At 35.8% G+C, this 13,022-nt stretch overlaps 1 protein-coding gene across 1 annotated transcript in view; it reads left to right on the forward strand.

The window, feature by feature from the left end:
* LOC118749276 (protein furry-like) overlaps window positions 1–13,022 on the forward strand; it is a 1,083,341-nt gene that overhangs the window by 220,974 nt on the left and 849,345 nt on the right. Inside the window, exons 10-11 of the mRNA XM_036484076.1 lie at window positions 8,732–8,901; window positions 8,975–9,129. Coding sequence (XP_036339969.1) covers window positions 8,732–8,901; window positions 8,975–9,129 — 325 coding nt within the window. The remainder of the gene's footprint in view (window positions 1–8,731; window positions 8,902–8,974; window positions 9,130–13,022) is intronic.

The raw sequence follows: 13,022 nt of genomic DNA on the forward strand, positions 1-13,022 counted from the left end.
TTTCGCACCATTTTCACTCATTATTAACAGAATACTTACAGTGAAAATAACAAGGATCGGGTGACTACAACATATATCTTCCATACATCTGATTGTTCAGATATGGGTTTTTACTGTAAAACTCCTTTATTTGAACAGCTAAAACCGATAAATTTCGTAAGATATTTTATAAATAATAATACAAAGTCTACTGAGAAAATCGTCAAAATCTATGCTGTATAAGCTTTATCTCCTATAGCACTGATTGTTCAGATACCAGTTTTTGCGATATATCTCCTTTATGTAGGAAACTAAACCCAATAAATTGTGTCGGTTTACATACCGATCACATAGCAGTGAAAATCACTTAGATTGGTGCTAATATAAGGTATATCTTCCATACCTCTGTTTGTTCAGATGCGATTTTTTATATAGGTATGTAACTCCTCTATCGATGTATGCAGATGTACTCAAAAGCAGTAATCTGTCAAAGTAAAATTTGCAGATGTTCATGAAAGGTATGAAGCCTTCGGCATAGCCGAAGACAGCGCTGCTCTTACTTGTTATAATTCATTAGGTGGCCAATGCAAAAAAAAAAAACGTAGGTACATATGTATGTAATAATATGCATATAATTACGTTTGTAATAAGTATGTAGTTTTTCTTTTATATATATAAATGTATGCATAATTTTTATATTACATTGAACTGTTTTTTTTTTTTTTTATAAATATATGTATATGTATGTATAAAAATTAGTAGTACTCACATTCTATAGTGGCGGAGTGAAGCGCTCCCTCGTTGCTGTGACGTCGATTGTGCTATGTATTAATTAGGCGAAATATTCGTACTTATATTAGGGTTCCATATTTCTCCTCCCTTTTTTTAACCACCTTTTTCTCTATACATATATGCGTTGGTATATTTTAAAAGATCGCGACTGATCTGTACTTAGGTATATATCCTTTTTCTTTTTCTTTCACTTCTTTCAAATTATTTCATTACTATATTTTTTTTTTTGAAAACTTTAAGTACTATTAATATATATACTTATTAACAACTTTTGATTATTTTACATTTAGTACATCTTTCTTCTTCTGAATTAAATTTTTTTTTCGGTTAATAACTTCTATAGTTTTACAAATAAAGAAAACCGCGGCGATTTTTTTATTTGTATATAATTTTTTTTTTCTACTTTATCCTTTGCTTCACCAACGAGAACTGCATAACACTGCTTCACTCTTGGGTCGAACTCTACGTAACTGTACCTACATATTTGTGTGGCTCGAACTATAGCAAGTTTTTCTACAGGCAAGTACATATACGTATGTACATATATACATAAGTATGTACCAGATAAGGAATTTAGTGAAAGTATTTGAATAGCAATACATTAATTTTTTTTTCAGTAATTCATATGTATGTACATATCTAGCTGACTCTATACTGTGTCTTAATAACTTCGCATAATCTAAAAACAAATTTAAAGGTATTCTCTAGCTATTATGCAAGGGAAAATTCGGAGAACTTTAATTAATTAGACAACTTAGCTTGCTCGGTTTTTCTATTATTATTATTATTTTTTTCTCTACTTTGCAAAACGAGATTCCTGAAGATTTCAGACGGTAGCTTTTTCAGGAATTGGATTACCCACATGGCTTTCGCAACATCGTCCCTCCCAAACACGTGACTCCAACGCTGGTGATGATATAAAATTTCGGCTTTTGGTGTTGGGCGCAGGAATGCTACTCCACAGCTCGATGCATCTGTGGTCAAAAGCTATACCAAAAGATGATTTCAGCAAGACTTACATATGTCTCAATCACAATTTAAAAAAAAAAAAAACACTTCTTAACCACGCGGTTTAAAACTCTGCGGGCTTCCGTAATTCTTATTTCACTTGTAGTTTAAATAGGTTGCTAGCTGACGTCTGCCTCAACTCGTGGTCGGACTCGATCTCCCGTTTTCTCGCTTTTCTTCCATTTAGGAAAGCTAACTATGCTTCTTCCTATATTATTACGCTTTCTATTCTTACTATTTTTCTCCGCAATAAAAGTAGTAGAGCAACTGGAAATGTAGTATGTTCACAATAGGGTTAATAAGGTTTTATTTTCATTATTATTATTTTTTTATTTATTTATGTGAGTTGAAATATCTACACTGCAAAAATTTAGCTCACAAGGCAGCTACGAGAATTAGAGAAAGATGGATTTCATGAATGCTCATATGCATCATGTATGCAACCCATTACAACGCAAACATTGCTGCACGGTGGCAAGGTTTTAAAAAGGGTTGCGAATTAAATTATTTGCTTTCTTATGTCTTTCTTGTGGTAGATCTTTCCTGCCAGTTTCCTTATCTTCTAGGTGGTAAATATTGTTACCTTTTTTGCCGATAACTTTGCTCTTTATGAACTTTGGTGCGAATTTATAACAAAATTTCTTGGATGCATCGCTTTGTATAAAATTTCGACGGTAAACTTCGTCACCAATATTAAATGTTGTTTCTGAGCTGCGCAAGTTATATCTTTTAGCCGAAGATTCGAATGCTTTAGTTATGTTATTGGCGATGGTATCTCTTATGAGCTTTAACTTGTCGCTTGTGTCTAACATTTCGCTTTCAAATGAACCTAACTTTCTAATTAATTGGTAGTCTTTAGCATTGGTTACCATTTGTTGGCCGAAAAGCGAGTAGTATGGACTAAAGCCAATTGTCTGATGATAGGAACTACGTACATATTCAGCTATTTCGGGTATATAGCGGTCCCAATTCGTTTGTTCTTTGGAAACATAAGTACTGCTATTATTGAACGATTGACTCTTTCGCTAGCATTGGCTTGAGGACTATAGATTGCTGTGTAGACGTGCTTGATACGTCTTTCCTGCAAAAAGTTGTTAAATTGTGTACATTTAAACTGCTTTCCATTGTCGCTAATAATCACCTCGGGCGTTCCAAATACTGTAAACACTTGCTCTCGGAGATATTTTATAATCACGGCGGAAGACAATATTTTTAATGGAATCAGAAATGGAAACTTAGTCATGTGGTCAACGATGATTAACACGCCAATATTTCCTTCTTTTGATCTAGGGTATGGGCCTAATAGATCCATATATAACTGCTCAAATGGCCTTTGAACTTGAAACTTATTTGACATCGGAGGTCGAAGAACCATATTCGGAGCTTTAGTTTGCTGGCACACATCACAGCTTGAAATAAATCTTTTGACATCAACGGTCATTTCTGGCCAATACAAGTTCAACCGTAATCACTCCAATGTCTTGGCTATTCCTCCATGGCATTTGTTTGCTGGATTGTGGGCATTTTCAATGGCTTTGGTTGCTAATCCTTTTGGTAGCCATAACTTCCAGTTGTACCTTTCTCGTTCCACATTACCGTCCGGTTGTTCGGTTCGTCTATATACCTTGTTGCCGTCGATTTGCAAGTCAGACAGACGAGACTGATATTCTTGAATATAGCTGCGTAACTTTTGATACTCGTCAGATTCAAATTCGGGGGATTCCAAGTCAATGATTGGATGAAACTCTAACTCGGATACATCCTCAAAGTTCTGTCTAGAGAGACAATCGGGCACCACATTTGCGTTCCTCTACGATGTAGAATTTCGAACTTGTACCCTTGTAATTTTAAGGACCATCTCGCTAATCTACCACTGAGGTCTGGCTGACGCATGAGCCAATTCATACTAGCGTGATCGGTAATCACGGTAAATTCTTTCCCCTCTACGTATGCTCGGAATTTCTTTATGGCTAAGATTGCGGCCAAGCATTCGAGCTCCGTAACACTGTAGTTTGATTGAGCTTTATTTAACTTTTTCGAGAAGTAAGCTATAGGCACTTCTTCACCCTTTTCTTTAACTTGAGCTAACACGGCTCCTACACCTAATTTGCTGGCATCACATTGAATCAGGAATGGCTTTTTGTAATCAGGGTTTGCCAACACTGGGGCACTTGCCAATTTTTTCTTCAACGCATCAAAAGCATATTGGGCCTCTTCATTCCATTGGAATTTACCTTCCTTAAGCAAGTTTGTTTGTGGTACAGTTAAAGCAGCGAAATTGTCGACTAATCGTCGGTACCACCCTACCATGCCTAAAAAGCGCCTTAGCTGTTTTACCGTCGTAGGTGCTGGGAAATTCAACATCGAAGAAACCTTGTCGGTATCAGTGCAGAGAGTACCGTTTCCTACAACAAAACCTAAGTATTTTACCTCACATATACAGAATTTGCTTTTTTTCACATTTATGGTAAGACCAGCTTTTCGCAGTTGGTAGGCCACTTGGGTTAGAACAGACATATGCCTTTCGAAATTGTTAGAAATTATAAGTAAATCGTTAAGATAAACGAATACTTCGTCTTTTAAATTGGCTGGAACTACCTGGTCCATAAGTCGACATAAGGCCTGTGGAGCATTGCAAAGTCCAAATGGCATTACACGATATCTATACAAAGGCCTGTTCGGAACTGTGAAACATGTTAAATCGCGGGAATTTTCTGCTAACGGGATTTGCCAAAACGCACGACGTAAATCAAGGGATGAAATGTATTCGGCTTTCGGTAATCGACTTAATATTCCATCGATATGGGGCAAAGGATATGCGTCCTTTACTGTCACGCTGTTGACTTTCCTTGCGTCAAGGCATAGTCTAACTTTTGTTGGTTTTCGCACTAAAACAATAGGGCTTGCCCACGGACTATTAGGGGCTTCCTCAATCACGCCTAACTTCAACATCTCATCGATTTCCTTGTGCACCAATTTGTCTATTGCAGGTGATATAGGGAAATATCTTTGTGTTATTGGTTTCACGTTCGGTTCTAACTCAATGGAATGTTCAATAAGGGCCGTTTTGCCCAGTCCCTCCTTTTCATATGCAGGAAACAAATTAATAACACTTTTCAACTTGGATTTTTGCTTCTTATTAAGTACATGCCTATTGATGTCTTCCATTACCATTTCAGATTCGTTAATGTCAATTTGCGCTATAATGTGAGGTGAAATTTTGAACTTCCTCCAAAAATCAATGCCTAGAATTAGATCTTGGTGTAAACTTGGTACGACATAGAAAGTAATGGGATTGGTTTCTGACTTAAATGTTACTGGAAAAGAGGTTGTACCATACACTATTTGTTGCATGCGTAGAAAACTCGCTTTCCTTGCATACTTCTTTAGCGAAGTTGCCCCTATGCACGATACTTGTGCGCCACTATCTAGTAATCCCAAACGTTTTTTGTTCGCTATTACAACTTCTGCATATGGTCGTAAGTCATTTTCTTTACTGGTAACAGCAAATTATTGAACTGATATGCTTTCGATTTATTTTAACCTCCTTCCAAAAGTTTCTCATACGCTGCATAGACCTGGCCCTCCTGGAGTTGTGCTGTTGCACGTTCGCCCCGATTATATCGCTTCGTTTTTCAACGTAGATTTTTAAGCGTTCTTTATACGGAGTTATTTTAAACAGTTTTAACGCGTGTTCATCTTCCTCACCTTTAGAAAAGTCCGGTAAATCTTTTGTCTCAGATATTGCAGTTAGTGGTTTAGGGTTTGGTCTTTGCGAAGGTTCGTTGTCTCCAGGATCCTGAGGGCTGACCGTCTGGTACGATAGTACATTTCTGATGCACTAATGTGCTTCTGGGGATGGCTACTGCCCATTGCTACATTAGTGCCAGAATGGCGCACCTCAGAGGCCGCTGGCTTAGCCATGCGGTCTGATGGCGCCGACGCCGCTTTAGGGGTTGCATCTGTCGATGCTCCCTTGCCTCCTGGAGTGGCGGGTCGGCAGCAGGGCTAGCTTGTCTTCTGACAGGGCTGCCCTTGCCTCCCGAAGGACTACCTGCGCCGGACGGGTTTATATCCTCGCTAGCTTGTCTGGGGACATGGCTAGACCGGTTGCCGGAAGGGGGCCTCGATGCCGTTGAGGCAGTCCCAGAGGGGACGGAGCGTATGCCCTGCCCTGGCTTGGCCACAGGCTTTGCACCGCTGGCTTGCTTGGTCTTGTCCGAAGACAGACCGGACCTTCCTGAATGGGTGGGTCTAATTTTTTTGGGGGGTTCTCGGTTATCCGCGCGAACGCGGACCGCCGCGACGCTGGGCACTTTCAAAATTGTATATTACAAATCCGTCCATTTAACTTGTTCAGGTACTACTTTTTGTCAAATGTAACTGTAAAGTGACTACCTACATATGTGCACTATTTTGCTTTATTACTCAATTGTTAAGTTTAAAAGTTGGTCTTATTGCTCAACGAGAAATGAAATAAAACAAATTTGTGTTATTTCACATTCAATTGGTTATAGCTTATAGATGACTTTAGTTGGTTATAGCTTTTTTAATGTTATTGCTAACATTCGCATTCGCATTCGCACATTCGCATTACGAAAATTCGCATTCGACATTCGAAACATCCCTAATATGTACATTAGAGTGGTCCAAAAAAATAAAGTCGGAGTTTTAATGCCGGCACACCCTAGGATTGATCTATATCGAAAAAAATATACCCCTATTTTTTATTTTGAAATCAAAAAATATTTAGGGAGTGCTCTAAGCGCTCAAAGTTTTCCATGTATTTTATAGAAAAAACAATTTTTCGTAGAAATGGTATAAAACTCTTGAAAATCAATATTTTTCGACCAGTATTAATATCCAGTTGTTTATTTAACAATTTTTTATGATTAAAGGTTTTTTATTGGTCCCCCCATTGCATTTTCTAAGGGCTTTGGAGGACCTATAAAATATAGTTACCATGAAAAAATTGTTAAAGAAACAATTGAGTATTATTACTGAGAATCTCCTGAAGATAAGTAAAGTTTACCGATCGAAAAATATTGATTTTCAAGAATACTACACTATTTCTACGAAAAGTTGTTTTTTCTCCATATAAAATACATGGAAGACTTTGAGCGCTTGAGCACTACCTAAATTATTTTTTATTTCAAAATAAAAAAATATGGGAACATTTTTTTTCGGTATATAACAATCCTAGGGGATGGCGGCATTAAAAATCCGACCTTATTTTTTTACATACATTTTTGGACCAGCTTAATAATGTACATATGTGTGTTACCTGCATTATGACAGAGATTCTAATTCATGTTAATATTTTAGAGCAATAAACGAACTAAGCTTGTGCTGGAGGTATTTTGATAAATTGGTAGCGGGCTCAGTGAAATTTTATTTAACTTACCTTATAATATTTGTGAAAAGTGGAATAGAAATATATGTATGTGATTGAATTTTTACTTTATATTTGTTTTGTAAACCACCTCTCTGAATCAATGGCAGAATTTCTTTATTCATTCTGAACGTTTGGAATAAACTTTTCTGTTTATTTATTCTTTAGAACGTTCCTGATGATATGTTGACGTATATTTCAAACGCATTCTGTTTATTCCGGCTGTGAAATGGGATTATCCGGAATGTATAAAGAAACGCAGCCAATATGTTAATAATAAAAGACAGTAATCTTTTTCGTTAGTTCAACTTTTTGAATCAGCCCACAGGTTGAATAAAAATTTGAAAAATCGGTAAAAACATCGATGTTTTCATTCGAAGCATCGAACTACCATCGATGCAATTTTTCGAAACATCGATTCTTCAAATATCGATGTTTTCACCGTAATTTACATCCCTAATTAAAATTGGAGATATGAACGATGGGGTGCATATAATGTGCAAGAAGCACCACCAGTGTACAAAAGGTTTATCTATTTAAACATTTATGAACACGTCAATTTATAAAGCTTTATAAACATACTTTATTTTTTATGAATAAGGCCATTAGTATCTTGTGCTATGAAAATAAGTAAATTCTACATAGTTGCTATTTTGCATAATCCAAAATATTTAAGCAGACAGCCCTTATACCATAAATACCTAAATACTTTCGTACTTATTATTTAATAAGCACAATTATGTCCATCACTGCTAAAAAGTCACGTTCCTCTAAAAGAAACACTTTTAATTCTTTCTGGCCGTCTAATCTCTTACATATGTAAATGTATATGTATTAGGAATGTATTAGTGATCCCGGGACCCCGGCTTTTTTTAAGTCCCAAGAATCCCGGGACTTTCGGGATTTGTAATTTGCACTGATGGCAATAATAGAAACTTCATTTTCTTGACCAGTATTGGCTATATTTCTTTCTTTTATTTAATAATTAATATTTTTCATAAATGTCTAGCTCATTATACATATAACACCGTGCGATAGTAAATTTTACCCACAAACATCAATATAGTATTCGCGATACCATGGGCCAAATAAAGTAAAATTGCTTTTTTAGTTTTTCACTCTGACGTCAGTAACCTAAAACTGATTTAAAAAATTCAGTGAAATGTGCTTAGAGAAGTAGTATGGGTATCAAATTAAAGAGGAAATTCTGTAGAATTTCATCAGATACAATTTTTTGGTACATAAGGACTAGTAAGTATTGAAAATGTTCTTTTAAAATTTTATCCTTGAAATTTCGCAATATTTGCTTTTGAAAAAATTATATATTAAGGACATATATAAACTCGATGAAATCCTCGAATTCCGTCCTTCTAACTTTATCAGCTCAAAAAACTACCCATTCGTCCTTTTGAATCCAAAAAATTTAATTTTTTAAATTCTAAAGAAATTTCCTGTTTCATTTGGTACCCATATTTTTATTCTTCATATTTTCTCGCGGGATGGTAAAAAGCGGAAAAAGTAACATCCCTAATATGTATGTATTTTTGTTTATTCGCGCAGTACCTGTGTGCTAGAACGTGACACGATGTCATTACATCCTACATTTGTGGAATACATAGAAGGCGCTATTCAATATCTATTAGCTGAAACTGATAAGGACAATACCAGTATTCGGGAAGTCAAAGCACATTTTTGTAATTTCATTCGCAAAATGATAAAGAGTTTCTCGCGTAAGTTACCCTATTGGAACCAATTTCATGCTTTATATTCACCAATTTGTATTTTTTGTGTAATCCATTTTAGTAGAGTCATGTGGCACACTTCTAACACGCGAGCTTAAGCGGAGTCTTTTCACTTTATTTGCAACATGGTGTGGATCTTTTTCAAAACCGCTGGGCTTCACTTCACAGATTGGTCAAACACAAGATGAAGAGAAACTGCAGTTTAGTGCTTTACAGGTAATTTTTAATGAAAGTATATAAATATAAGATGCTAACATAACTATACGACACCCATCATTCCCACGACAGCCGGTTCTACGTAACGTAATGACTCTGGTTTTACTCGATCAACGGCTGCTGTTTCGCGGTCTAACCGTTTTTTTGTGTGCTAGAATTCAATAGGCTGTACAGAGCAGGGTTGTTGCGAATATTCGCATTCGCATTCGCAACCGCGGAGCTTCCGCATTAATTTTAATATTCGCATTCGCAATAATCAATGCGGAGCTTTTGAGAGTGCGACTGTAGTGCAAGTGCACTTATAAAACGTATATCTGGCAAACAAAATCACAAATTGTAGCCAATCTAAATATATAATAATAAAATTATAGTTTAAAAAACTAAAACCTCCCTATTATAATTGCCAGTCGTACTGTCATCAGGTATGTAACTTGAGAATAAAAATCTCTGCATCTTATAGGCGCATCAATATTACATAGTTACATCCCTAGTTAATAAAAGGAAGGTAAAAATGAAATGTCTTTCGTATGACCGCGATGCCTGACCAAACGGCTGAACCGATTTCAATTCTGTAAAAAGTACTATTTTGGAACTTCTGTGTGGAAGGTTTTTCGATTTAAAAAAATTTGAAACTTTGTTGCTGTTGCCGAAAAATGAAGAATGCTGAGACCTCACGATTTCACAATTTTATAGAGTTTTCTGTACATTAAATGTCACTAAACTACTAAACGGCTAGCCCGATTTGGTTCATATTTGCAACATGTGTCAGCACTTAGAAAAGAAATGTTCTGACAAAAAATGCACTCGCTAGGTGGCGCTATCGTCGGAATATTCCTAAAAATTGCATTTTCTTGCCAATCTGGCTCATATTTAGAATATTAGCCAATTGAACAGAAATATTTGGGCTTAAAACTTACCTATGGCCGAGATATCCCCAAATATTATTTTACGCTAAGAGAAGGATAGATATCTACTATACATTTGTGGAAGTATGTATGTATGTATCAGGGTGGTTGCGAATATTCGCATTCGCATTCGCAACCGCGGAGCTTCCGCGTTAATTTTAACATTCGCATTCGCAAAAATAAATGCGGATCTTTTGCGAATGCGAATATTGAAGGGACCGAAAATTATAGTTATTTTTTTTTACGAGTTAAACTTGGCCAAATATTTGTTATTCCGAAATAAAAGTACTTTCCGGATAATAAACAAACCGCTTATCCAAATTAAACAAGTTTGGTATCCAATGAAGGAGGACTTAAATTGCTTTAAAGCTGAAATGTCTAAAAGAGGAAAGCCAGACAGTGAAAAATATTTCAATAAAAAATGTTAATTAATTACCATAGAACAAACATTGGGTCAGGTAAGTATTTACATGGATTTCTTTAGTATTAAGTTATAAAAAAATATAAATAGAGGTGGTAACCTTTATTCGTTCATAGATCAAATCAGAGTTCCAAACCTTGTGCAAAATTTAGGAAAATTCTGCAAAATTTCATTAAAATAATTCACTTTCTATTTACGCTCTCTAGAAAAAGTTGAGTTTGCAGTTTTTTAGCCCATTCAATTTTAGTATAATGACAATTTTAGTATAATGAAAGCTAGGACTTACCAAACAACAAAAAAAAATTTCTTAATATCAATGGTAAGTCCTAGCTACCTCAAACTTGCACTTTGTTATACTAAAATTGAATGGGCTAAAAAACTGCGTACTTAACTTTTTTCTAAAGAGTGTAAATTGCAATATTTGGATGGAAATTTGCGGAGTTTTCTTTAATTTTGCATAAGGTTTGGAACTCTGATTTTTGGTGTTTTTGGTGTAGAACTAACCATATTTTTATAAAAAATTAGGGGAAAATAAAATATTTAAAAAATAGTTGCCGGTATTGTAAAAACTTCGCTGTACCTAAACTTTATTGACTGACTGTATATCTTATTTAAGTACGACACAAACTTTCGAAGTACTTCATATACATATAAGCTTAAAAAGAACTGAATTTACTTAAAAATCAATATGCTTAAATTTAGACAAGTAAGACAAAGTGAACTAATATTTTTACTTTTAAGCAGAACGCACTTTTGTTTTTTACTTACTACTTAAGTTTAATACTACTACTACTACTAATGTGGTTTATACATTTTTATACCCGAGCGCACTTGTGCACAAGGGTATTATAACTTTGTTCACATAACGGTTGTTTGTAACAGGCAAAACGAATCGAGATAGATATAGACAAATGTATACATAAATGATCAGAATGAAAAAAGAAATCGATTAAGCGGTGACTGTCTGTCCGTCCGTCCGTCCATCCGTCCGTCCGTCCGTCTGTCCGTCTGTGCACACGATAACTCGAGTAAAAATTAAGATATCTGAACGAAACTTGGCACGTGTACTTCGTTCGGGCGTAGGACGGATGGTATTGAAAATGGGCAAAATCGGACAATAACCACGCCTACCTCCCATATAACGGTAATTTTCAGAAATACGAAAACTGCGATATTTTAGTAACTACTGAAGATAATTCACTCAAAATTGATTCTTACAATGAGTTTCAGACGGAAAACATGAATATTATAAATTTTTGAAAAATGGGCGTAGCCACGCCCACTTAGTGTTACATGTGTATATCTTGGCAACCGCTGCACCGATTTCTTCCAAACTTGGCACAGTTGTTGGCCTTCACAAAACATACCAAACGGCTTAGAATTTAAAAAATGGGACAATAACCACATCCCATATAACGGTAATTTGGAGAAATACGAAATCTTCGATAAATCCGTAAATATTGAAGCTAATTTATTCAAAATTGATGCTTGCAACAATTCTTTATCAGGAAATACGCTTATCATAAAATTTTGGAAAATGGGCGTGGCACCGCCCACTTATGATCACATATATGTATCTCGGTAACCGTTCTACCAATTTGTACCAAACTCGGTATGGTTATTGTGCTTGCCACAAAAAAGCAAAACGTTCAAAATTATTGAAATCGGACTAAAATTACGGCTTTTCATATAACGGTAAATTTTAGAAATGCTCGAAACGTCAATATTTCGAAATTTAAGGACGCTAATTTATTCAAAATTGATACACCCCGGCTTACCATGTAGCTGAAGCTTTCGGAAAGGTGAAAAGGCATATTTATGTAATACTTGCGCCGGGTATTTAATGTTCGGCCCCGCCCGAACTTAGACTTTCTTACTTGTTAATAAATGCGTTTAAATATTTGTGATGGTATTTGTGATGTCCTTCCTTCAACCGTTCGTATGTAATATAAAAGGGAAATGTTTCGACAAGTCTGATTAGAAATATAGATTTAAGGTGACGAATTTATAACAGGTTGGGAACTATAAAAAATGGATGCAGATCGAACTAGATCTCATCTGCCGAATTAGGAACTGGTATGGAACTAAAGAAAAGGGGATGCAGAACGACCTAGATCTCATCTGTCGAATTTGGAACTGGTTCGGAACTAGAGCCAAAGGGATGCAACGGGGGACAATTGACACTTCCTAGGACATCGCAATGTTAAATTCGCCAGTCGCTAGCATGCAAAAGAGAATTAACACGTACTAGTCATGGTTCCAAACGCACTAGAACCGAACCAGTTCCGCACGCTTATAGTACGCCATAAATAAATGAGTTTGTAAAAGGGGGCGTTGCACATCCCATAGGCGTGGAATTTTTTATCAGATGAATTCACTATATATTACATGAAGTACGATATAGCTAAAAGTATGGCTCACAAGGGATTTAAAAAATGTATTCTGGACTTATATACATATAGATGTATTGCGTAGAGTATGCGTTAGACTTTAACGTATATATATTTATAGGTATAGCGTAGCGTATGCGAAATGTTCCACGGCCCCTATTTATCGGAGATAACATT

This window comes from Rhagoletis pomonella, unplaced genomic scaffold, assembly GCF_013731165.1.
Source record: "Rhagoletis pomonella isolate Grant_MI unplaced genomic scaffold, Rhpom_1.0 Rhpom_scaffold_00014, whole genome shotgun sequence".
Taxonomy (NCBI): domain Eukaryota; kingdom Metazoa; phylum Arthropoda; class Insecta; order Diptera; family Tephritidae; genus Rhagoletis; species Rhagoletis pomonella.